Consider the following 22,429-nt stretch of genomic DNA (forward strand, 5'->3'; position numbering starts at 1 on the left):
CGTATCGCATCGCCTGGTGTTTCAAAGGTATCGTTAATGTATCGTATCGTGGCAATGTATCGAGATGCGCATCGCATCGGCCTCAGCTATGGAGATGCACATCCCTAATATATATATAAGTTTATAGTCCGTTTGAGTTCTGCCCGTGTGAACGCAAACCGAACTTTCTGAAAAATGAAACAATGTAACAAACTGTGGTCTGGTGNGTATGGGCATTGCTCTATGGTAGCTGTTATTTGCACATTGTTAATCATGAGCAATGCATCCTTACATTGTTTAACTGTGAGGTGTTATACAATTGTACTCTGGAGAGCTTTTAAAGGTAAAAAAATAAACGGCATGATGGGATGTGCAGTACCAAATATGTAAAGCACTTTTTTGTTAATGTATGATTTGCTGCATATAAGGAATAAAACAAAAATCCTCTGTCGTACCATTTTGAAGTATCATTATTTTTGCATCGTGTTGAATCGCATCGTATCGCCCCGAATCGCATAATGTTGAATCAAATCGTATCGCATCGCCTGGTGTTTCAAATGTATCGTTAATGTATCGTATCGTGGCAACGTATCGAGATGCGCATCGCATCGGCCTCAGTGATGGAGATGCACATCCCTACCATATAAGCATTGAAACAGGTTACACTTGCTGTAATCACTCCTCTTTAACTTCAATCCAATTTAGTTTGCAGGTAAGTAACTGACCAGAAAAGCTTCCCAGACTGGGCCTCCCCTCCACGGATGTAAGGAGTGATGACCTTGGTGAAGTTCCACTCCTCCTCCAACAGGTTCTTTAAGCTGTGAGAGGCCTGAGGCAGCTGCTGCAACATCTGGATCCAACTGTGCATGTAGTCAAAGTAGACCTACAAAAACAACGACATTTTTTAGATCACCACAACCTATATTTCAATATTGCATACAGCGAGACTGTCTCTCTAAAGAGGAACCACATTTAAATGCTGTAACTAGAAGTAGAGAAAGGAGAGGAGTCTGACCTCGAGCATCTTGTGAAGGTCCTCTTCAAACTCATCAATATTGGCATTAGTCTGCAAGCCCTGAGCATCAGTCACCACGCCACGCAGCATGAACTGATAATACTGCTTCATCAGAAGACCACCTTTAAGGACCTCCTTACACTCACGCACCAACTGCAAAGCACAACAAATACTTGATTAGCATTTATATATGATATAATTCCTCCTATTAGTTCTGACAAGTAACATTTTAACAACAATTACTTCAATATTTTTAGTTTGAGACAAAATGTACTATGATTAACCATTTATGTGATAATCTATATAGAGGTATTACACAACTTTCTAATAGACTTGGGAAAGTAGTAACAAATTATTCAACTAAATAGGAATCTTGCATCCCTATAGAAATGACACATACGTACGTTTAGGCTACTGGGTTAAACAACAGTGCCATAACACTGGTCCCTTTCTTTAAGCAAAATAGCAGCAATGGAACTAAATTGTATATCTGTGTTCAGTCATACAGCATGATTGGGGCAACCTACTTAGAAGAGCCACTTATAACAGCTGCTTGCCTGTTTGATGCTGAGCAGTGAGGGCTCTCCAGCAGGCCTCTGTTCAAGTCGCAGTTTAAGGCATTCATGAATGACGTTGAGAAGGACCCTGCACAGCACGAGGAACGCTGGCCGGAAGGAGGGGAGGTCCATGTCCAGCAGATCTTCCCAGGACACCTGGTCGGCTCCGAGCTCTGGGTCAGCCGGGCCGCTGCAGGACTCATGGCGCGACAGCTCCGGCAGGTAGTCACTGTACAGCATGGGGTCGGGGAAGTCTGCAAACTGAGGGAGGAAGATCAGGGAAAGTTCATTCAACATGTGTCATGGCTGACCATATGAACAGAGTTGGCCTTGTGAATTTGTAAACTTTTATTGGATTTTGCATGTTAATAAATGAAATTGAGACTTTGTGTTGCTTTATGCATCCTTGCCGCCCAATCTCAAACATGCATCTGCAAACATTTGAGATGCATCTCTATTGGGTTGCACAATAAAGCATAAATTGATAAAAATATGACCATCTGATCTGTGCAAATAAGCATAACCTCAATAAATTCACATTCCTAGTACCTTCTCAGCTGAAAGCAAGTATTTAAAAAACAAACTCCTCAACAGCTCATAAAGTGGTAACAACATTTCCAACACGCAGATGAGCTGATTATCGTTTGCAATAAACTCAATTTCTAATAATCATCTCCTTTTACAGCTCTCTTTGTCTTTCACTAGCTCGTGTTTGCACACCCTCTGTTTATAGCCTGGCTTCTGGTAAGCTCCAAATGCTGTTTCCTCAAGTGCCTAATTAAATTACTAACATGTACACTGTGAACATTACAATTAACTGTTTGACTGCGTTCACTCTCCACTAATACAGCAGGTCTAGACTGCTTTGAAACGGAACTTCATCCCATGATAACTGGAATATGGCACAAATAGTATTCATTACATACATTAGCACAAATGTAGGAGCATTATATCTTGTGTTTCATCACACATACTTCTGATGTGTATTCTTGAATTGTTATTCGGCAATTCAGTGACTACTTCCTATATCAATGCTGCTCTGAAACCCCATATTCTACAGTGTTCCTTTGCTTGGAAATTGTGAGAGGAAAATTGCATCTAGTCTGACTGTAAAGCATTACCTGATGCTTCAGGCTGATTATTGCTTTTAAAAACCTGAAAAAGAATATAGTCAATGATGTTGTGTCTCGTTTTGTCCGAAAGGAAATAATCCAACTGCCAATGTAAAACATATCTTAAATATAGAACTTCGACCATCGAGTGTCTCTATTCTTGATTGATCTGTTGAATATTATATTGTATTGATCTACCGTAATTTTCGGACTATAAGGCGCACCTGAATATAAGCCGCAGCAGCGGCATACCACTCTCGGTTCCACTTTTACTTTTGCGCGCTACCTGTCTCACTCTTTTCCGGCCTCCAGCTTTTCCTGCTGGAACCCGCCGCTTAAAGGTGGGGGTCCGCGGACCGGCCATAGAGCCCATAGAGTTAAAGGTGTTGGCCGTTAGCTGTAAAAATCCATAGATTAGCCGCACCGTTATATAAGCCGCAGCGTCGAAAAATAGGGAAAAAGGCGGGGCTTATAGTCAGAAAATTACGGTATATATTTGTTTAAACATTTTTTTAAAAGACCATCACAATGTCTGGAGGTGCAAGGTGACATTTTAAAATTGGCTTTTTGGTTTGAGAAAATCCAAAGATAACTTACTTCAATTTAAATTAGGCGGATCCTCCATTTTTTTTAAACTGGTCAAAAGGCTGCATTTTGATGTATATTTAATCCTACTTTTTAAGGTTTCATTTGTAATAGTTAATTTTGACGTCTCCCTGTGTGTGTTCATTTGTGTCGGCACACTGAAAAAGTGAACTCCACTCATACTTAGAACAGCACTTATTTGCAGTTAAGAATTGATGCTCACCTCCAGTGCAGGCGTGTGCTGGAGCAGCGCCGCTCTGGACCTCTGAAGAGAGCGGTCCATCAGCTTGTGCAGTCTGAGGATCAGTTTACGCAGTCCCATCTGTTTCAGAGCTTTATCCACAAACGGCCTGTAGATGGCTGTAGGGCAGAATACTCCTCCTGCAATCATTTCTGCCCTTCCTGCTGTAGCAGTTGGGAGAAACTCCTCTTCTGACAACAACCGGGCAAATTTAGGAGTCAGGGTGGGAGACAACTCCTCCTCTGATACACTTCCCAGAAGCCCCTCATCATCCTCAGCCTCCCTGTCCTCTCCATCGCTTTCAGCTGTAAAAGTGGCTGTCGAATCGTTCTCCTCATCCTCCTCATTCTCCTCTTCTTCGTTGCCCCGGGAGCAGCGAGGTGAAGGAATCTCAAAGACAGGCCACCCGATACGGGATAAATCATGGAGGCCGAGCACAGTGGCCATAACGCGCAGCTTCTGGTTGAGGTCCTGGGTGATATTGAGCCACAGACAGAGCGCCTGCACCCTGCCCTGGAAGTCTCTCGCTGCATACTTCTCATAGTCCTTCTGCAGGGCCTGCAAAGACGGATACAAAGCTTCCACAGATTCCAGCAGCTCAATAACACGCTTGACCTGCTCGAACGCGAGCCGCTGGCGCTGAAGGTGATCCCTGCAATCTGTGCCGGAGCCCAGAGGCTCTGCTGCATTCATTGCAGGTGAAGGGAAAGCGTTAAAGCCCCAGGGGTCTACTCCACAGTGGTTGATCTCTGCGAGGGCAGGCTCCCTCTCCTCTCCACAGACTAGATCTGGGAGAGTCTGATAGTCCTCATGAATATTTTGAGACCCTAAACACTGTGCCCCTCTAAGGCTGGCATAGTTTACCTTAAAGTGCTGCACCTCATTGATGATGTCCGGTATGGCCTGGCGGGCAGTGAAAAGAAAAAGGTCTTGGTCACCGGTGGAGCGTCGTGCATGCCAAGCCTGCAGCTCCAACCAAATGACCTCGTTGTTGTGACCCATGAAAGCCATGTTCTCCAGGCCCCTTTGCTCCTTCTCCTTCCTCTTGGAGGACATAGATGTAAGCTTGAGAAGCAACCGCAGAGTTTCAAAGAACTTGAGGCGGTCGGCGGGACAGTCTGTCCTGGAGGTCTGACGGTGGGTCCGGACTATGTGGGGCATAGACACAGGAAGTTTGCAGCTGCTGCAGCCCAAGCTCAAGTAATGCTTCCTGGGATCCATGTTGAGGGTGCTGAAAGGGCTTGGCTTTGAGAGTGGATCCAGCATGAAGGAGCCTTCAAAAGTCTTCTTGTGATCCCTCTCTGTGGAGCGCTGGGTTGCCCTCTGTTTCTTGCCCTGCTTGTAGCTGTGCTCCTCAGGGGGCACAGCTACTGCTGGCTTGGGATTCTCGACGGGTGGAGTGACTTCCACTGGAATAAACAGAAAATCCCCCCTCGGAGTCAGTACAATTCATGTAAAAAAGGAAAAACATTGTTTAAAAGGATTTCCATTCAGTCAAATAGACTTATTAACTTACCCTTGTTGGGAGAGCGACCTGCAGTCCTCGGCTGGATGTTTCGTTGATGTTTGCCAGACATGCGTTTCATCTGGCGGGAGGTATAAGGAGGCGTTGTGCCGTACATAACTTCTTCTTCCTCGCTGGGAGAATCCCAGGTATCATCCACCGCCGAGATCTGTCTGGATTCATCTCCCACTGGTTTGGCCGGCCTGTCGACATTTAATGACACATTTTTACTGAAGAAAACATTTGCATCTTTACAATCATCTGCAACAAAAAGATATGTATAGCCAGCCAATGAGCTTTGGCCTTACGTAACTATTTCAGTCATATCATAATGAAACCAAATAAATGTGTGTGCAAGGTCAAACACAGTGGTTGTTTGGACCCATAACAGAGTGTGCAGCAAATCTCCTTTAAGGCCACGGCAAACACGTTCCTGAACTGCAACTAGACTGAATGTCTGCTTCTACATCAGACTGACGACGTCTGTCCTCTGGAGCCTGAATTTCTCCTGTGGTCATGCACAGCAGAAACACTCTGTGCAAGACCACAGGCGTGCAGAAACAGGATAATAATCTGTGGCTTCACTACTGGCCCCCTCTCTTGGTCTAAGTAAACATATTGGCTCAACCAGAGGGAGAAATAGTAACCCTCATCAACACTTTCTGCTTTGTCATCATAAATGCTGCACAAGCCAAGATTTAACGCAGCACTGAGACTCACTCACCCTAAGTGTGGAGTAGTTGTTAGATTGATGCAAACACAGTGCTTATGCAAAACAGAAAGTCTCTTTCATGTGTTTAACGTTAATGTTGAGCAACAATTAAGTGAGAACATAATGGTTTCTTGAAATCATTCTTCTTGTGAATTTCAGAAAATGTAAGGCAGAATGCATTGCATCAAATTGTGCAGAAAATAAACATTGCAATAACTTGAAACACTTCCTTCTGGGAAAAGAGGAAAAAAAGAAAAGAAAAGTAGAGAGTGGAGCAGCGAGCCTTTCCAGATTACAATGTCAGAGCTTTGTTCCCTAATGCCTTACTGAGGGGTTTTTAACAGGATTAGAGAGAAAGGTTGGAAGGTCTGACCCCCGCCAACAAAAACAAAAAGAGAAGGAACAGGGGGTATGAAAACAGGCGTTATAAACGCTGGTCGCCATGTGTCCCTCCATCGATCATCTGACTGAAAGGCATACCCCAACACGCGCCTGCCTGCGTCTGTGCACACTGAGTTGAAAGGGGCACACTCTCGCTGTGGAAGTGTGTGTGTGTAAGTGTGTGTGTGTGTAAGTGTGTGTGTGTCTGTGTTAAGAGAGGGGGGTTAATCTGGAAATGACTTGCTTAAGCTTTTCAAAGAGCCGCATAAAGAGAGAGATAGACCCGACTTCTATTGCCCATCTGCTCCGCTGCAAAACCTGTCCCACACAATCCCCTGGGAGCAGCAGTGGAACGAGGCAGACAGACACCTGCTGCAAATCCTGCAACTATATAAGCTGAAAGAATCCAGATCAAGACTTCCTGAATGAAACAGAAGAATAAAATCAATCGCACCACCATTTTACCACAGCAGTAGTCTTGCAATTACAGAATAACTCCTGCATGAAAGAACACTGGTGCCTTTATAAGTGCATTGTATGGGAAACTGTGAAGAGGCTTGTTCTGCAGGAGCTGGACACGACCGTGATCTTTTCAGTATGTAGGCGCAAGAACGGCACAGCAAGCAATTAGTGTGTTGCAATAAGCTTTTAGCATAACAACAGCAGACAATTTGCTGTGCTTTTGCAATGCCAAAAATGAGACAGCTATCAGGAAACTGCATAAAGAGAGCAGCAAATGCCCTCAAACTCTTCTAATGCGCTTATCACAAATATGATCACAATGTGGGTACATTTGTAAACATTCAAAGCATGCACCGGTGCGTGGGGTGTCTGAAGACAGAAATAGCGCACGCATTTGAGAGGGAAAGAGACCAGGTTTTAAAAAAAGACACTTCCCTACGCAGAACAGCATGACTAAATCACTCAGGAATGACAGCGGAACCAATGACGCCACCACTGCAGGTTGTTTGTTTGGTTGCCATGAGACGCTGCAGAAAAGGACTGACCAAATTCCTCTTCTGAATTATTTGCTTTCTTCCTAGAGCCTACTCGAAGGCCTCACAGGGAAAGTTACAGGCCTGCATGCCCTGCAGTTAACCGATGCAGCACTATGGCCCACAAGCTGTCCCTGCCTGGCAGCAACTAGTGAATTACCACTGCAGATGGCGTCTGGCTGCTCTCAATGGCTCATCTGATGGCTCATTGGGGCTCCAATAAAGGCCAGTGGAATGCTAGAGCCTCTAGGCAGAAACACTGAGTGCATAATAAACAGCACAAAATTGAGAGTCTTTTCTATATAGCGACTGAAGCAGTGATACGAAGGGCTGCCAGAGTCAGGGGGGCCTGACCTTTGACACCAACCATCCACACCATTGTACCAGGAAGGGGCACCCTATTGTATAGTTGTGACGCGTGGCCCGTGAGGCCCACAGCTGAATAGCACACAGCTGGTTGGTGAGCACACTTGCTCACAATGCCTAAACTAAAGGGGATTTTTTAGAGAGGAAAAGGAGGAGAAAGGGGGCCGGGGTTTTGTAAGAGCACACTCTCTATCAATTAGGTCATGGCATGACTGTTGCTGGCTAGGCTAAATCCAGATTTTGTTTACCCCCCCACTCTAGAAAGAATGTGTCAACTGGCTACTAATTTCAACCTATGGTTAACTAGTAAGGGTAGAGAATATAAAACGTGTGCACATGCAAATCTCAATGGAACTAGGCTCATACTTACAACAGTATGCATCTCTGAGCTCTGCTTATCCCAAACAAACAGGCAATGTGCGCCATAGGCTGAAAGAATTCAGAAACAAAGCACACAACGTACTTGACCCCACCCTTCTCTGGAACAGTGCGACATTGCCAGAACGTGGACCACCCGACCTGTCTTACTGATGACTGTGCAACAGATGAGCTTGCTTCTGCAAGAAGTGATACTAAATGCAAAAAGTCACTTTATTCTAATAGAATTGTGGCTTTAAAATCCCTTCACACCAGGAAATGCCTGTATACTAAGAAAAGTCATAGACCATACTGTAGCAGTGGAGGTGCATGCCATTAACCACAACAAGTCACATGATGTAAATAAATCTAGATGTAGACAGTGATTGCAGACTACGGGCTGCAGCATGAGGTAAATGGTGTAATCACATGTTTTTCACCTAATGCCACTTGCATCATATATTCAGTGCAGACAGTAGTCTGCTCCACCTAGAACATTTAAATCTGACACTGTACAGTCATAAGCAACGCCTTTGTCAGTTTCAACTTGTATTCAACTGTCTTGCAGTTAAGCACATCATACATTTCAAATTAAATGAACGATCACTTTTCCTTTGTCTTCTATCATGATGATTTCACTCCTGCAGCGTATTAACAAGAACAACTGCCATAGTTCTAGAAGTTACAAAGTTCCGATTGTTTAAAAAGAAATGGCAGACGAGGGTGGCTGCATGTGGGAGCAGCACACATTTCTCTAAATCAGGTGTGGGCAGAGACAGGATGCAGTTAGGAAATACTAGAGGACGTTCCATCTGTATACAGCCTGTGCTCCTGGCAAACGCAGGCAGTAATGAGTTCTACCCATGAGCGTCTCCGGGGCTCCAGTCAGCTATCCACTGTGCACTGTTCACCACATCCTGAAATCTCTGGAATGCATGTTAGCCACAATGTCTTCAGACTGACTTTGGGAACAAGTCATTATTGACAAAGAACCTCTGTACTTGGTAATGATAGCGCTAAATAGCCTAACAAGTAAATAACAAATCTTTCTCAGAATAGCTGATATATAATTATGGTATATTTCTGATGTATGTAAAGAAGGACCTGTCTCGTAAAAGTACCAAAACAAAACCTATTGATTTCATATTGTAATGTAAGCTACATTGTTCACAATGGTGCAAGTTGTGTATGTTTCTAATCCAGATACTATAGAAATAGTAACACAAACAGATTGTCAGGCAGATCCAAATGCAGGCCCACTGACAGGATATGCTATCTAGTAAAAACACACCTAAAGCCCTTCAGTGTATGCTTTACCTCTCACCCTAAACTTTGTAAACACATGCAGCTGGATACAAACAGGATCGTTAATATCTTGTTATCATCTCAACTTGTTACCAGCAATGGCAATACTCAGTATTTGTCTTTATGTAACAAAGCCGGACAGCTAGGATCAGTATTGCACAATCATGCAAGCTGTTTGTGTGTCCACTGAGTGGTCACAACAAGGGTGCAAGGGAATAACAACTGGCTGATACACAATCAATACTGAAATAGTAGTCAAAACACAAGATATTTTCTCAAGACCAAAGCAGATGAAAGAGCTGATCCAATGTGAAAAACGCTTTCAAAGTCAGTCGCTCTACAGACAGACTACTGCATGTATGGAAAATAGAGGAGAGGGGAAGACATAACAGCATAATCCTGAGGGTCTGTCTCCAGCCGTCAGGGACAAACACTGCGATTAGAAGACGTGCACATATGACAAAAACATCTTATGACCGTCTGTGTGTATGCATTCCCCTGCGAGGTTGCATAAGTATCGTTCAGTAACCTTGTCATCTGAGCACTAGAAATGCATACATCATGATGAAACATTTGCTGCTGCACATACATTTGCAACAGATTGTCAACAAAGTTATAAACCACAACAAGAAACAATTACAATGATTTTTTACATAATGCATTAAGTGTATAATGCACACAGTCCACAAGCCCATATCATGATTCAGCAGATGACCGCGAGACAACAACACGAACGACAAGTCGAGCTAGATGATTAACAATAACAGTGGAGCGACATGCTAGCTAAAGAAAGCGAAGTTTAAGCTTCGGTGTTTTATTAAAATGCATGGTCTGGCATACTCAAACATGAATAACACACTTTGTATTCAACCTTACGAGTCCGCATTGTTAAGTATTTAGTTACAGGTAGATCAGTTTCTGTTGGGGAACTTGCGGCTGAACAATAAAGTGACAAGCGACAGCTAATAGTGGATGTTAGCTAGCTTATTCTCTGGCATGTTGCACAGCGGTTGGTAATTGTTCGTAAATGTTACCTTATCATTTGGCGAGCATTGTTCCTTTCTCTCTAGCAACAGAAAATCGGACGACAAGATAATATCTGCAGCAAAGTTAGCCTAAAAATGTTGCTCCAAAAAGTTTGCAACTCCAGTGTTGCAAATGCAGTAACTGCACGCCTACCACTATTTGACAGGAAGTCGATTTCTAGGAGATGCGCAAGCGCCGCCATAGTGTTACGTTCTCTCCCTATTTAGCAAGTGCGAGGTCCTGATGGTGTAGTCTGTTCAACAAATTCGCATACCTGCTGGGCTTGTTGCGATCCGGAGGCTCCATAGAAAAGCAGTGGCTTCTTGTTCCTAGCCGTGCATGGACTAAACCATGTCTAAGTGATATCAGACAGACTTTGCACCGTTAAATCTCTGCAAGAGAGGCGGATTGTGTCTCTTTTGAACACTTTCTATCCGCCGGCACAGTTGACTCTCGCTTGTGCGTATGCCGTCGCCATCTTTCCAACGCTCATTGAGGAGGAGCGCCACAGTTTTGCATTACTACGGCAACCCGGATAGGTCATTACGGCCATAGCTGTGCAAGGCCCCACTGCTAGGTTTTAACCTCAAAGTACATCAGTCAAATCAGTTTTCCTTTCATCACCTCATGATAAAATATGATGAATTAACATAGTACAAAGTACTTGTTTTAGAGCAGTGGAAAATGCAATATGCTTCAAATGACTGCTGGGAATAATTTAAATAATTATTAATGAAAACCATTAGTTGTCAGTGAAAGAATGGGGAAACTGATTCCAGATGGCATTACCCCATCACCAGAGAGTAGTGCCTTAGATAATAATAATAAAGTAGGCTACTAGGGACCCAAAATGTGATATGATGTCAGTCAGGGTCCCATTGTCATGTCCTGCAACACCGTGACGAATGAAGAATTTCTCAGAAGAAGCAAATGTAACCAGCGACCCATTGCCCTATGTATCTGTTTGGGCCCATGAATCCCCTCTTTTCTCACCTGCAGTGAATTATATGCAGTATTCCTGTAATGCTGTACCATTGCAGCAGCCCATGCATTCTGGGGGTTCTGGGGCCCCCTGGTGGACTTGTGGCAGTTGTCCACTTGGTTAGTCAAACTTAATGAGGCTACTAACAAAATGTCTATATTCAAGTCATAAATGTTACAGTTGATCTTTACATGTTTGTTCATAAATATGATTTGGTCAATTGTACCTAAAATCAAGTGTTGGCCACAAATACCTAAAAACAAAAAAAGTTAATTGAAAATGTTTTCAATGGCAACTCACAATCCAGAAATTCCAAATAGTGTATTCATATTCATAATTAGTGTGGATGTACAATTAAAGTATTAATTTATAATAAGGTCATTTATACAAATTAAATACTCAAATTAATATTGTTCCCATAGCGTATACTGTAGCCTATAGGTTTTCGTCACACTTCATCGCAAGGCAAGAAGCAAACTTGCTGCGATTAAAAAGAAGAAACAACTCATTTTCAATTTAAAATGGCAGCCCATTCAAAGATAAAACAGTAATATCACAATAACAATTCAACATTACATAAAAACTGCATTTATGAAATGACGTTTCTACAGAAGTCACAGTAGAATAATTTTGATATTTCACTCCAGTACAAGTATTATTACAGTTCGAAAACACTCTTTTTCAAGTACATGTCTTGCATTCAAAAGCTTACATAAGTTGAAGTTGGCCTACTAAAGATTTTGCAGTGAAATACACCTACATCTATAATGCAGAATGGTCATTTGTATATGATCAATTTTTGTGATTTTATGCGCAGGAACAGGAGACAATTTTACAAAAGAAATATTCATCAACATTATACAAAATAAATGTTGTACTTGTTAGTGTGTGGTATAGCCAGCAGGAGAGCGTTGGTTTATAAAGTTATTTTGGTAGCACCTGTTTGAATAGTGTACACAAAAAAAATAAATCATAAAAAATCTTTCCAAGGTGTTCTTTTTCAAACTAAATGTTGTAGTATAACCCATTTTTTTTATTTTCGTAGCACTGCACTGTACAATACTGAGGTTATTGAATATGGTACACAATAAATACTTTAAAAGCATTTTATGTTGACGGTATCAAAGGGTAGTCATTGAATATTTGTGTGTGTCTTTCGGTGCTGCACTTTGTGGACGGTCCCTGCTCACTTGTCTCTCCTCCGACTGCAGACAGACAACAATGCAAGTTGTTCAGCTCGGCTCGTTTTGATGAAAATTCAGTTGTTGCTCCTCGTCGTCTCCCTCACTACGGTTATTAAAAGACGCCATCGTCGTTTTAACAACAATATGTTTATGAATTATGGATCCATCAAGTTCAAATACGTCAATATGTTTCTAACTTAACCGAGCTCAGTTCTTACTGAAGCCACCTGTCTCTACAACCCAGCATGCCTCTAAACTTGCTTTATATCTACGTATCGGGGCGTATCATTTTACATTATGCTAATCACTTTCTTTAGTTACAAAACAAAACCTGATGAGACGGTGACAATGGCTGGACGTTAACGATGGCTTTAAATAGACACCGAAAGACGTCAAAAGACTACCTGGGAGGAGAGGAACGGAAACTCTTACGTCACACGCCCGGCCTTTGTCGTCGCCGCCACATCACTTGATGCATTCAGGGTCAATAAAAGCTTGTAAATAGGAAAACTACACGCAGGAACCTTTTAATACGTGTTTCTTTTTCTTAAATAGACTAAACAAACAAATTAACGGTACATAAACAGAATTGCGGATTTGTATTTATTATTTTATGAATCAGTCCCAGTACGATGTGTTTGCATGTCTTTAAAAAAAAAAAAGAAGATGATGATGATGAAACCTTACGTGGCCTATTTTTGTTCGTGCTTTTATACAAACATTATCTCACATCTATTTGTCTATTCAAGCCGTCCAAAACAATCTTACGTTGCAAGTGCAATCGCATGGAGGAGTTTCTATAGTAAAATACTCTTATTCTCATCCAATGACACTGATATGTCCGACGGCACCTGAACGCTTCAGAACCCACAGCAGGTTTCGTGGAGTGGGAGAGGATCCTCATTTGAGCTTTGTCTATAAAAACATCCCTCTCTCGAGGATAGCTCTTTATTAAGGTAATATAACGCGCCAGGCCACTACATTGATAACGTTAGTTTCGTAATATACTTATATACAACGGTAACGTTACCCCGAGGTACAACAATGCTCCAGTCTCTTGCTAGCAATTCATGTGTGCGGTTGATACAGAGTCATAAATCGACATGGTATTTTGTGTCTCTAGTCTTGGGGTATGTCCTTTATCTCGTATTCGGTGCTGTGGTCTTTTCTTCGGTTGAGCTGCCTTACGAAGACCTCCTGCGCCAGGAGCTGAGAACCATTAAAAAACAGTTCCTCCAAGAAAACGAGTGTCTATCCGAGGATCGTCTGGAGAGGTTTCTAAAGAAAGCCCTGGATGCCAGTAATTATGGGGTCTCCATCCTCAATAACGCCTCAGATAACTGGAACTGGGACTTCACCTCTGCGCTGTTTTTCGCGAGCACCGTGCTGTCCACCACAGGTAAGTGTTGGTCCCCGAGGAAAGTGCATGTGATGCTGCAGCCGACCAGGCGAGCAGAGCAACATATCATTTGTTTACAACCAACATTTAGTCTGAAGTGGGCCAATGTTTTGGCTAAAAATCGTTTTCTGGGGGGCTTTAATGTACCCAAACCACTGCTAGGCCACACAAACATGTCCTTCTGAATGTAATTAAGCTGGTATAGAAACTAAAAATGTGTCCCTAGGAATATATAACATAAATTAGCAAACTGCTACTATTTTTGTATTAAAAAAATATTTCTAATACATACTATACTATATTTGTATACCATTTTTGACACAGTGAACACTGCCTTGCCTCTTGACAACATTAAATGAGCTGCCCTCTTGCACAGTATGTTGCTGTATTGCAGACAGAGGCAAGCCTTCATCCAGTGTGAGGGACAGGAGCATAGTATACCTGTTTTCTATGTCAACATCATCACCTTCCTCAGGCATTACATGTTCTAGTTTAGGTCAAGCTTTTAAACAAATAGTTTGTCATTTACACATATTTTGCATGGCACTGTGCATAGATGTTTTTTCTGTTATCTAGCAATGCTCAAAAAAATCACAGCAGACGTCAGGGAGGATACCTGAAGAACTTTAGTCTGAGCGCAGTTGCAGTTATCTGGGAGGTTTCAACATACACGATTTTGGTGATAACCTCTACTAAAGCCTTTCCTGTATACGTCTCAACACATTCTGATGACGGCTAAACAGAGACTTGACAGATATGTAGGTCAGATAGAGCTCTGTCTTTTTCTGAATGTCTTAAACATTTTGTTTTTATTAATCGCAATGGCCCATTCGGAATAGGTTTGCTATTCATTTTGTCCCACCAACTGTGATGAATCAAACATGTGGACTGTTGTGGAATACTTTCTAATACCTTTGTTTCTCAACAGTTACAACAGATAGATTACTCACAAAACACACACACCATGAAAACAGCACTTTTACACTCTTGTTAGTTCCACTTCACAAGAACATGTACAAGAACACAATCCTATTCTCAGAAATCATCCTCTATCTACCTGTAACTGCTTTAAGAGAGCCTACATCTTGGGTATTGCCGGTTACTGTGTTTAGTTCCCTAATTGTATTTAACTTCCTGTTCTGGATGTTCAGGAACATAGTCAGATAAGTTTAAATGAACCAGAAACAACATGCCGTTTTGTGAGATGGAGTGAAGACGTTTACACCCATTTATTTCCTGTGTGCTTTCTTTCCCTGCAGGTTACGGTCACACAGCCCCACTGTCAAGCGGCGGGAAGGCATTCTGCATTATCTACTCAGTGATTGGCATCCCCTTCACCCTCCTCTTCCTCACTGCTGTGGTGCAAAGGATCATGGTGTTCAGCACGCGCAGGCCCATCATGTACTTCCACAGGCGCTGGGGCGTGTCCAAGCCTCTGGTGGCCATCGTCCATGCCACCGTCCTCGCCACCACGGCCGTCTCTTGCTTCTTCCTCATCCCCGCCGCCATCTTCTCAGCGCTGGAGGACAACTGGAACTTCCTGGAGTCCTTCTACTTCTGCTTCATTTCCCTCAGCACCATCGGCCTGGGAGACTACGTACCTGGAGAGGCCACCAATCAGAAGTTCAGGGAACTCTACAAAGTGGGCATCACTGGTGAGTGGACATTATTCTTTGTACTTGCTAATTCCATGGAAAAGACATGGCATCAAGTCCATTTGAATCCTTATAAAGGTGTTTGTCATGGTTCTTTGTGAACCATTTTGAACGTTGTCATATCATTTTCAAATCATATATACTGCGAGCCAATATATTAGGACAACTTGCACACAGCAGAGCCTGTGTTAGTGTCTGCACGTCGAATTACATTTCTCATAAACACTTCCTGTTGCAAAGAGAATATATTGCTTTCTTTGTTTGTACTGGAAGAAACAGGAAGCATCAAGAAAATCAAACCCTTATACAGATGTAGATATAGAATGTGCATAACACTGTATGATATATGATAGTGTGATTAATTAATTTGTTAAATAGTTCCTCAGTTTCAGAATAAATGATTTACGGTGAAGGTGTGTAAGAGTATCACATATGGACTATTTTATGATGGTGAACTTTGATCTGGGTGTGACACAACCAGATCTTTACTAGTGCTTTACTGTAAATGTGTGGTAAAGAATTTGTTATTTTATATATTCAATATGGTAAACACATGTCTAAGAATAACAGATACACAGATAGGATTCAGGTATAATTGGTACCCTTTTTGTAAATTCATATACTGGTCGATAAGAATTAGCTGAAGCAAGACTAGCAGGTCCCTGTTTCAGATCTAGATTGTAGTACATATTATAGTGTTGGCTTTATCTCAGTTTGACCTGAGATGATATAACATACATTTTACAGCACTTTACAGCATTGCTATTGCTATTTTTAGGCTATACTATTGATTTAAAAATAGGCCGCTATTAATCTAAACTAAAGACTTTTTTAGCAAATGTAAGTTTTGTTAACTGTGGTATGCTGCTGATAAAGCAACATTTTGACAGCCTTTTTGCATTTTCCATCCCGTCTTAATACCTTTAATTCAGCAAGTTTAGAAAACAGAATGCAGTGACAGAGAAAAACTTAGCCTGGCCTAATGGAGAGCAGCAAGGCATTGATTGCATTTTCTGCATGATTGTTCAGCTTCCTTTTAGCAGCACTGTCAAAGCTATTAATGCCCAGAATAAAAGTCAAATTCAATTTCAACCCATGCACTCTTGACAGGCTGTGGGTGTACAGCATGAATGATGAACACTGCTGTAGTGAGCTGTCGCCTGCATGTGTGTGGGAGGTTTGTACGCACCACCAGTGAGACGTTATTTAGCAGGAACAGAGAGGAAGCTCTGACGCAATGTATTGGTTTGCAAAAATACCAACAGACACATTTGTACTACTTCCTCTCTGACGAACAACGGAAGTGACATCGCTCTCTGCGAAACCTTTTGGAGCTATGATTTTGCATGATGATTAGCACTTCCATTGCTTTTGTGTTTTGCATGTAAGGTGTATCTTGATTCTGTGGTACATATGTCCTGCCTTCTTAATAAATCCCAATCTTAAGACTATTGCTTGAATGCAAATATATAGTAAAACCTTTCACTGGTGCTGTAAAAAAGGTGCTTTTACAATAGTCGTATTACAATAAAACCGTTTAAACACCGACTTAAACACGCCTTGGGATGCTAGGGATTTTCACGGGGGATATCCCCCCTGTTTGCCTGTTTGAAGGGGAAACCAGTCAGTGAAATATTCTGCTGCAGGCACTGATCAACACATACTTAAACGGTGATTGTCTAAAACGGTTTTTTTCCTCTTACCATTCAACAAAGCACACACTCCATTTATGGTAACATGTTAGGCTAGCCACTGCCCTCTTGTGTCAGCGAATGTAAACAACAGGTATTTGGACAATAGTGAAACATTCATTAGTTGTGTTTTTCCTAATACAAAGGCATAGAGAAATGATAAAATAATTTAAACTGCATAAATACAACCACAGTAGCCATAGCACCACCAAAGAAGGTACAACCTATATTAATACAAAAGTATAAATAGAAAACTAAACTCCCATAGAAACCTCACTGTTAAGATCTCAAAAACATCTTAAATCTAGGTGAAAATGTAAGTGTTTCTTGTCAGGGTAATGAAAAGATATGTGTTTATTCTTGTTTTCTTTTTATATGGTGGTATTTAATAAAACTACTTACTGCAGCTATACAATGTTTTTTAAATCCCCTGCCTTTGCTTTTTGTGTCATCAGTGTACCTGATCCTGGGTCTGATTGTCATGCTGGTGGTGCTGGAGACCTTCTGCGAGCTGCAGCAGCTGAAGCAGCTGAGGAAAATCTTCTACCTGAAGAAGGACAAGCCCCAGGACCACCTCGCCATCTTGGAGCACGACCACCTGTCCTTCACCACCGTGTCCAACGGAGCCACCGTCTACAACGAGGGCAAAACACAGCCGTTTGTTAGCGTGCCGAGTCTGGTGTCTCCCAACGACGATCCCATGATCCAGTAAACAACAATCTGTTGAAGGATGACAATGTGACAGTAGGGGCTAATTCACACAACACTATAGACAAGTATTAGTATATCATAACTGAAGGCATCATGCAAAGCTCAGTCCTGCTAACTTTAGTAGTAAAACAAATAGATACTGTTCCGATCAAGCAAACAATCTTCTTCATCAGCCCACAATACTGACAATATAGTGCTCAAATGTATGCACATCATTAAGGGAGAAAATGTGTAGTTTAAAACTATCAATAATAGCCTTCTGCTGTATTTATGACTCACTAGAGATGAGCTCCTTCATCAGCCGTGCTATTTATTTCATATTTAGGTATTTAGTAATTGGTCTCTTAACCCTAGCTGGAATATAGGACAGTTCTCTGTAGTGTCTCGCATATTAAAACATAAACATGTATGTATCCTATAAGTAGAGATGCTTGACAGGTATGTAGAATGTACATATTCAGGTTAATGTTTTAAGATGTACATTATGGCGCCATTGAGAATGACAACACCTGTTAAAGCTGAGCCAAGCAGTAACCAACACTCAAGAACAATGCAAGTTATTAATAATTATGTTCAGAATTTACTAAAAGGAATTTTGACTGCAAGAAACAGTTAATGCTGCACATGCTTCATTTGATTCGTTTTCCATTGGATCGGCTCCTATTGATTTCTTTTAAGGTTAGTGAAAGTTTCAGAGTCCTGTTTTCCATTGCTTGAAGTGCGTCACATGGTTGATCGAAAGAGAGCTAGCAGTGATCCTGAACAAAGCTTCTGAGAGAACAGACAATACATTTTACGAACCATAGGTTCGCTGAGCTCTGGAGAAGATATCCTGAAAAACATTACCTTTTAGAATAGAAAGTTTCCAAGAAAAACAGCCTTTGATTAAAAGAACTGCTAGCAGGAACATATTTACTCTGCATAAAACAACAAAGTTGTTTGGTAGCACTTTTGGCTCATCTTCACAGAGGTGTTGACTTTTCTTTTTGGACTTGACGTTGTCACACATTTCATTGTGAGGAATAGTTTTTACCTGCAGATATGTATATTTTCTCGACATGTTGAAGTGATTTCGTAGTTGTCCATGTGTGACAATAAGCACTATAATTTATTGATTTGTCCGGATGGCTTAATGTGTGCTGGACAGTGTGAAAGGGAAAGTAGAGGTTAGCGAGGCTTAAAAAGGGAACGACAGAGTGCTGGCTGACCCCACGCTTTTCACTGTGGATAAACGCAGCTCAGATTGCACAGGCAGAGGTACAGATACAAATAACAGTTTGGTATTACTGGGAGTGAAAAGGGACAAGGTTCCAAAGATGTAGTCAAGATATTTTTAATGGAAAAACAATGGTACTTTTGATGATCTTTAAAGACTTGATATTTTCTCTGAGCTTAAAAAAAAGAGCTATCAGTCTAACAGAAACTATTTTACTGTATTAACATAATTTGAATGTATATTTTTGACATGAGGAAGGTTTACAACATTTTAGAAGTAACTAATGAAAGTAATTATTCACCATAAAAGGTGCATTTGGGTAACTCAAAGAGCAAGAGTGCGGCTAAATCAACAACATCAGTTTTTATCTGCTCATCAACCAAGGATAACTTTCCATAGTTGGAAATTAAATATATACACATGCACATTTTGTATGACATTTGTATCGCACTCCTTCAAAAAAGCCTCTGCATCTGCAGGGAAAAGGTGTGACATGTACATTATTTCACGCCTTTATCCATCCTGTAATATTCTGTTTGCCGCAAATAAACACCCACTCGTACAGTGTAGCATGCTGCTACAATGCAGACTTTCTACATGCAGTTATTATGAATTTTAACTATGTCTCAGTCTCCGTGTGGAACTGATGTTCTGACCTCATGTTTCTTTGCTACAACGCCACATCAAGACAGTCGCAGCCTTTTATGAAGAAGTCTTGAATGTAACGTTTTTTTAAGCCGTTTGCTACAGTGAGATTGAAAGCCTGCAGATTCACGCCTCGCTGCTCTGCTCTGTTAGTTTAGCGCTGTTATTTGAAACGGTCCAGGTGAGCTGTGGCAAGGTGTCATGACCGCTTTGAATCACCCGAGTTACTCACTGATCTTTAATATTGTATTTTCTACATCAGTGGGATTTTAGTTGCTTTTTCCACCGGTATGGGCCTTGGTGTGAACTGTGAAGCATTCTAACGAAATGAAAATGTCTGCTTAAAAAAGGGAAAACTTGTTTTTCTGCCATGCTATATGGTATCTCTTTTACTGTAACATGTTTCACTGTTTTGAAGAAACATTACATAGATTGATGTCAAGGATTTTACCCTTCTGTTTTCGGCAGTGTTTGTCACGCACATACAGTTGGTCTTGAGGGTGAGAGCTGAAAAGAAAATCCGTTCAGGGAGAACACATTGTGTCAAGGATTACAAATGGAAGCACACACTGACATTATTTATTTAAGCTGACAAAAGTAACCTGTTTGGAAAAATTTGAATCCCATGTTTCTGTACATATCTCTGCAGTTGTCGTGGTGAATACTGTAAACTCATCAGCTCCGGAAAGTATTTTAGTGTTTATTCCAATAATGGTAAACGATATTTCAATGGTGCACCTAGGTTTTCTGTAAAAAAATCATTTTAGCAAGAAGTGAATCCATGAACTGTAAAATATCACTGTGTCTTAAATAAAGTGTTGGTTTGTTATTAACTGATCTGACTCTGTTGTTATTTATCTTTTCCCTCTGATTATTTGATCTAGTCTTCGATGTACATAAATGGATAATTTCGTGGGTATTGTGTGTATCTATGTCCCCGCCAACACAGCAACATGTTTATATGTTGAATTAAACTAAATGTATACAATTAAGAGTGAACATCACCAAGCTTTTTTACACACAAAACCACTTGGGTAAAAAGAAGAGCAGAACAAATGGCAATGAATGTGACGATCTGCAGGGTGTTGGAGAGCCTTTTAAAGAGACAATATGGTTAATTGTAATACTTTAAAGCACTGTTTTAGTATTTCATCTCGTCTTTGAATATGAAATGGAGGTGTGGAGTCCATAATTATATCTATCATAGAAAAGCTGGTAATTGAAGTTGGAGATGAAAAAAAGGCTCACAGATATCCCTGCCAGTGATTAACAGGAAGTGCTTTCTTCTTTGAGCATAATGAGCAATGATTTGCAAATCAAACCCATTATATGTGGCACTTGATAAAAGAGGGGACATCGTTTGAAGGTGTACACTAATTTATTATGACAAACTCTTTTAGACTAACACAGCTCTAAGATGTGCAGTATATATAACTGGTTTCGGTATTAAATGTCTGGCAGAACAAATACTTGATGTATTGAGTCTGAATTAGATTGTTCTTTTCCACCTTAAATATCCATCAAAGTAATAAAAAAACATTACACAATATATTGTTTTATTCCAGTGTAATTCTTATTGAACAGATTTCCTCTGCAGGCGCCTCATTAGAGAGCCACTGAACTGACATCCATGGTATCAAGTTGAAATAAAGATGAGGGAAAGTAAGCTCTTGCCGTCGTATTTATTGGATGCATTTTAAAAGAAAGCAGTTACCTGTGGGTGCATAATAATTGAACAATACTTTTGAGAATCCTTACCAGATCCTCAACATGTTTATCCTTTGTTTATGAGACTGCCTGAGGACGACTATGGTGTGTCTACAACAGGTACTGGGCAATGTGTGAGTACTGTATGATTGCTGTATGTTATTTTGTATTTTCTTAATATCTTATTTTATCTTCATAAATCTTATCTTGTTTTATCGTATGGATGTCAGCCAGTTGGAGTACAAATCAGGCATATTCAGAATCAGCACTGAATTGAAATGTCTGTTTTTTTGTGATTAAATCGGTATACCTGCTGTTCATTTCTGGACTTACATTGTTGACTATTACAGAACAGTCTCATAAGACATCAACAGAAAAACTTGGAGATACACTCTTGTTGGATTTGTGCAATTCAAATAATCCTCATAAATCAGGTGAGCCCTGCTTGAAGCACAATCAAACAGAAACATTTAAAACAGGCACATGGTAAAATACCCAGCGGCCACCATGACACCTATCCTTTCTGTTTTAAAAAACGAAATATTCACTTGCTACAAAACCAACTGTGAGCTTCATCAAGAGCATAATTATTGAAATAAGATGGCACTTATCTAACGTTAACAGCCTACATTACAAAACATAAATGATTGTTGAGAATAATTGGAAACATCAGAAGAACATAGAGTAGTGTATTGTGTATGAAAAGGTTCAGGTAATAATGATCAAAAGAAAGAAAATGTCGCAACAGCAAAATACAATGCATTTTGAATGTATTAAGGGGGTTAGCTCACACACATTTATCCGACACTTTATTCACACGTATGATTTATTCATTGCACACTGAACTTGAATACATGAGTTTTTAACTTTGGTATTGGGGTGAGTTACATGCCTGTTTGCATGTTCCAAACAAAATGCATTTATTCTTTAATAGGAGAGAGCATGAGCTAGAAATTAAATCGTCTGCATGCACGAGCAAGATTACTCCATAAACTCTACTTTGGCACATGGCCAGTTAAAACGCCTATACTTAAGGACATCTTCTAAGGCCCCACCCTTTCTCTCCTATATTTGTTTTTTAAATTGTTCTCAAACACAGACGGG

General features: G+C 40.9%; 2 protein-coding genes across 4 annotated transcripts in view; one reads left to right on the forward strand and one right to left on the reverse strand.

Moving 5' to 3' along the window:
• Positions 1 to 10,603, reverse strand: part of map3k4 (mitogen-activated protein kinase kinase kinase 4) — a 22,652-nt gene extending 12,049 nt beyond the window's left edge. For 2 of the 3 annotated variants that reach the window (XM_010779952.1, XM_010779950.1), the window contains exons 1-6: positions 10,410 to 10,603; positions 5,006 to 5,196; positions 3,472 to 4,898; positions 1,552 to 1,812; positions 995 to 1,147; positions 705 to 862 (exon numbers count right to left, since the gene is read on the reverse strand). In XM_010779952.1, the coding sequence (XP_010778254.1) occupies positions 705 to 862; positions 995 to 1,147; positions 1,552 to 1,812; positions 3,472 to 4,898; positions 5,006 to 5,196; positions 10,410 to 10,441 (2,222 nt within the window). In that variant the 5' untranslated portion in view covers positions 10,442 to 10,603. Of the gene's footprint in view, positions 1 to 704; positions 863 to 994; positions 1,148 to 1,551; positions 1,813 to 3,471; positions 4,899 to 5,005; positions 5,197 to 10,143; positions 10,278 to 10,409 lie in introns of those variants that run through there. The other variant, XM_010779951.1, reaches the window with a different exon arrangement.
• Positions 10,604 to 13,163: 2,560 nt separating this feature from the next.
• On the forward strand, positions 13,164 to 20,451 carry kcnk1b (potassium channel, subfamily K, member 1b). Its single transcript, XM_010779953.1, has 3 exons — positions 13,164 to 13,700; positions 14,960 to 15,355; positions 17,502 to 20,451. The coding sequence occupies exons 1-3, from the start codon at positions 13,346 to 13,348 to the stop codon at positions 17,756 to 17,758; spliced, it is 1,008 nt and encodes a 335-aa protein (XP_010778255.1). The 5' UTR covers positions 13,164 to 13,345; the 3' UTR covers positions 17,759 to 20,451.
• The last annotated feature ends 1,978 nt before the right edge of the window (positions 20,452 to 22,429 follow it).

This window comes from Notothenia coriiceps, unplaced genomic scaffold, assembly GCF_000735185.1.
Source record: "Notothenia coriiceps isolate Sejong01 unplaced genomic scaffold, NC01 NC01_scaffold00020999, whole genome shotgun sequence".
Taxonomy (NCBI): Eukaryota; Metazoa; Chordata; class Actinopteri; order Perciformes; family Nototheniidae; genus Notothenia; species Notothenia coriiceps.

What these genes read in the sequence shown, in the direction of transcription:
- kcnk1b (XM_010779953.1), top strand. Translation starts at nt 13,346, where the DNA reads ATGCTCCAGTCTCTTGCTAGCAATTCATGTGTGCGGTTGATACAGAGT. An exon ending in CACCGTGCTGTCCACCACAG is followed by an intron (nt 13,701 to 14,959) that starts GTAAGTGTTGGT and finishes CTTTCCCTGCAG; the next exon opens with GTTACGGTCACACAGCCCCA. An exon ending in CTACAAAGTGGGCATCACTG is followed by an intron (nt 15,356 to 17,501) that starts GTGAGTGGACAT and finishes TTGTGTCATCAG; the next exon opens with TGTACCTGATCCTGGGTCTG.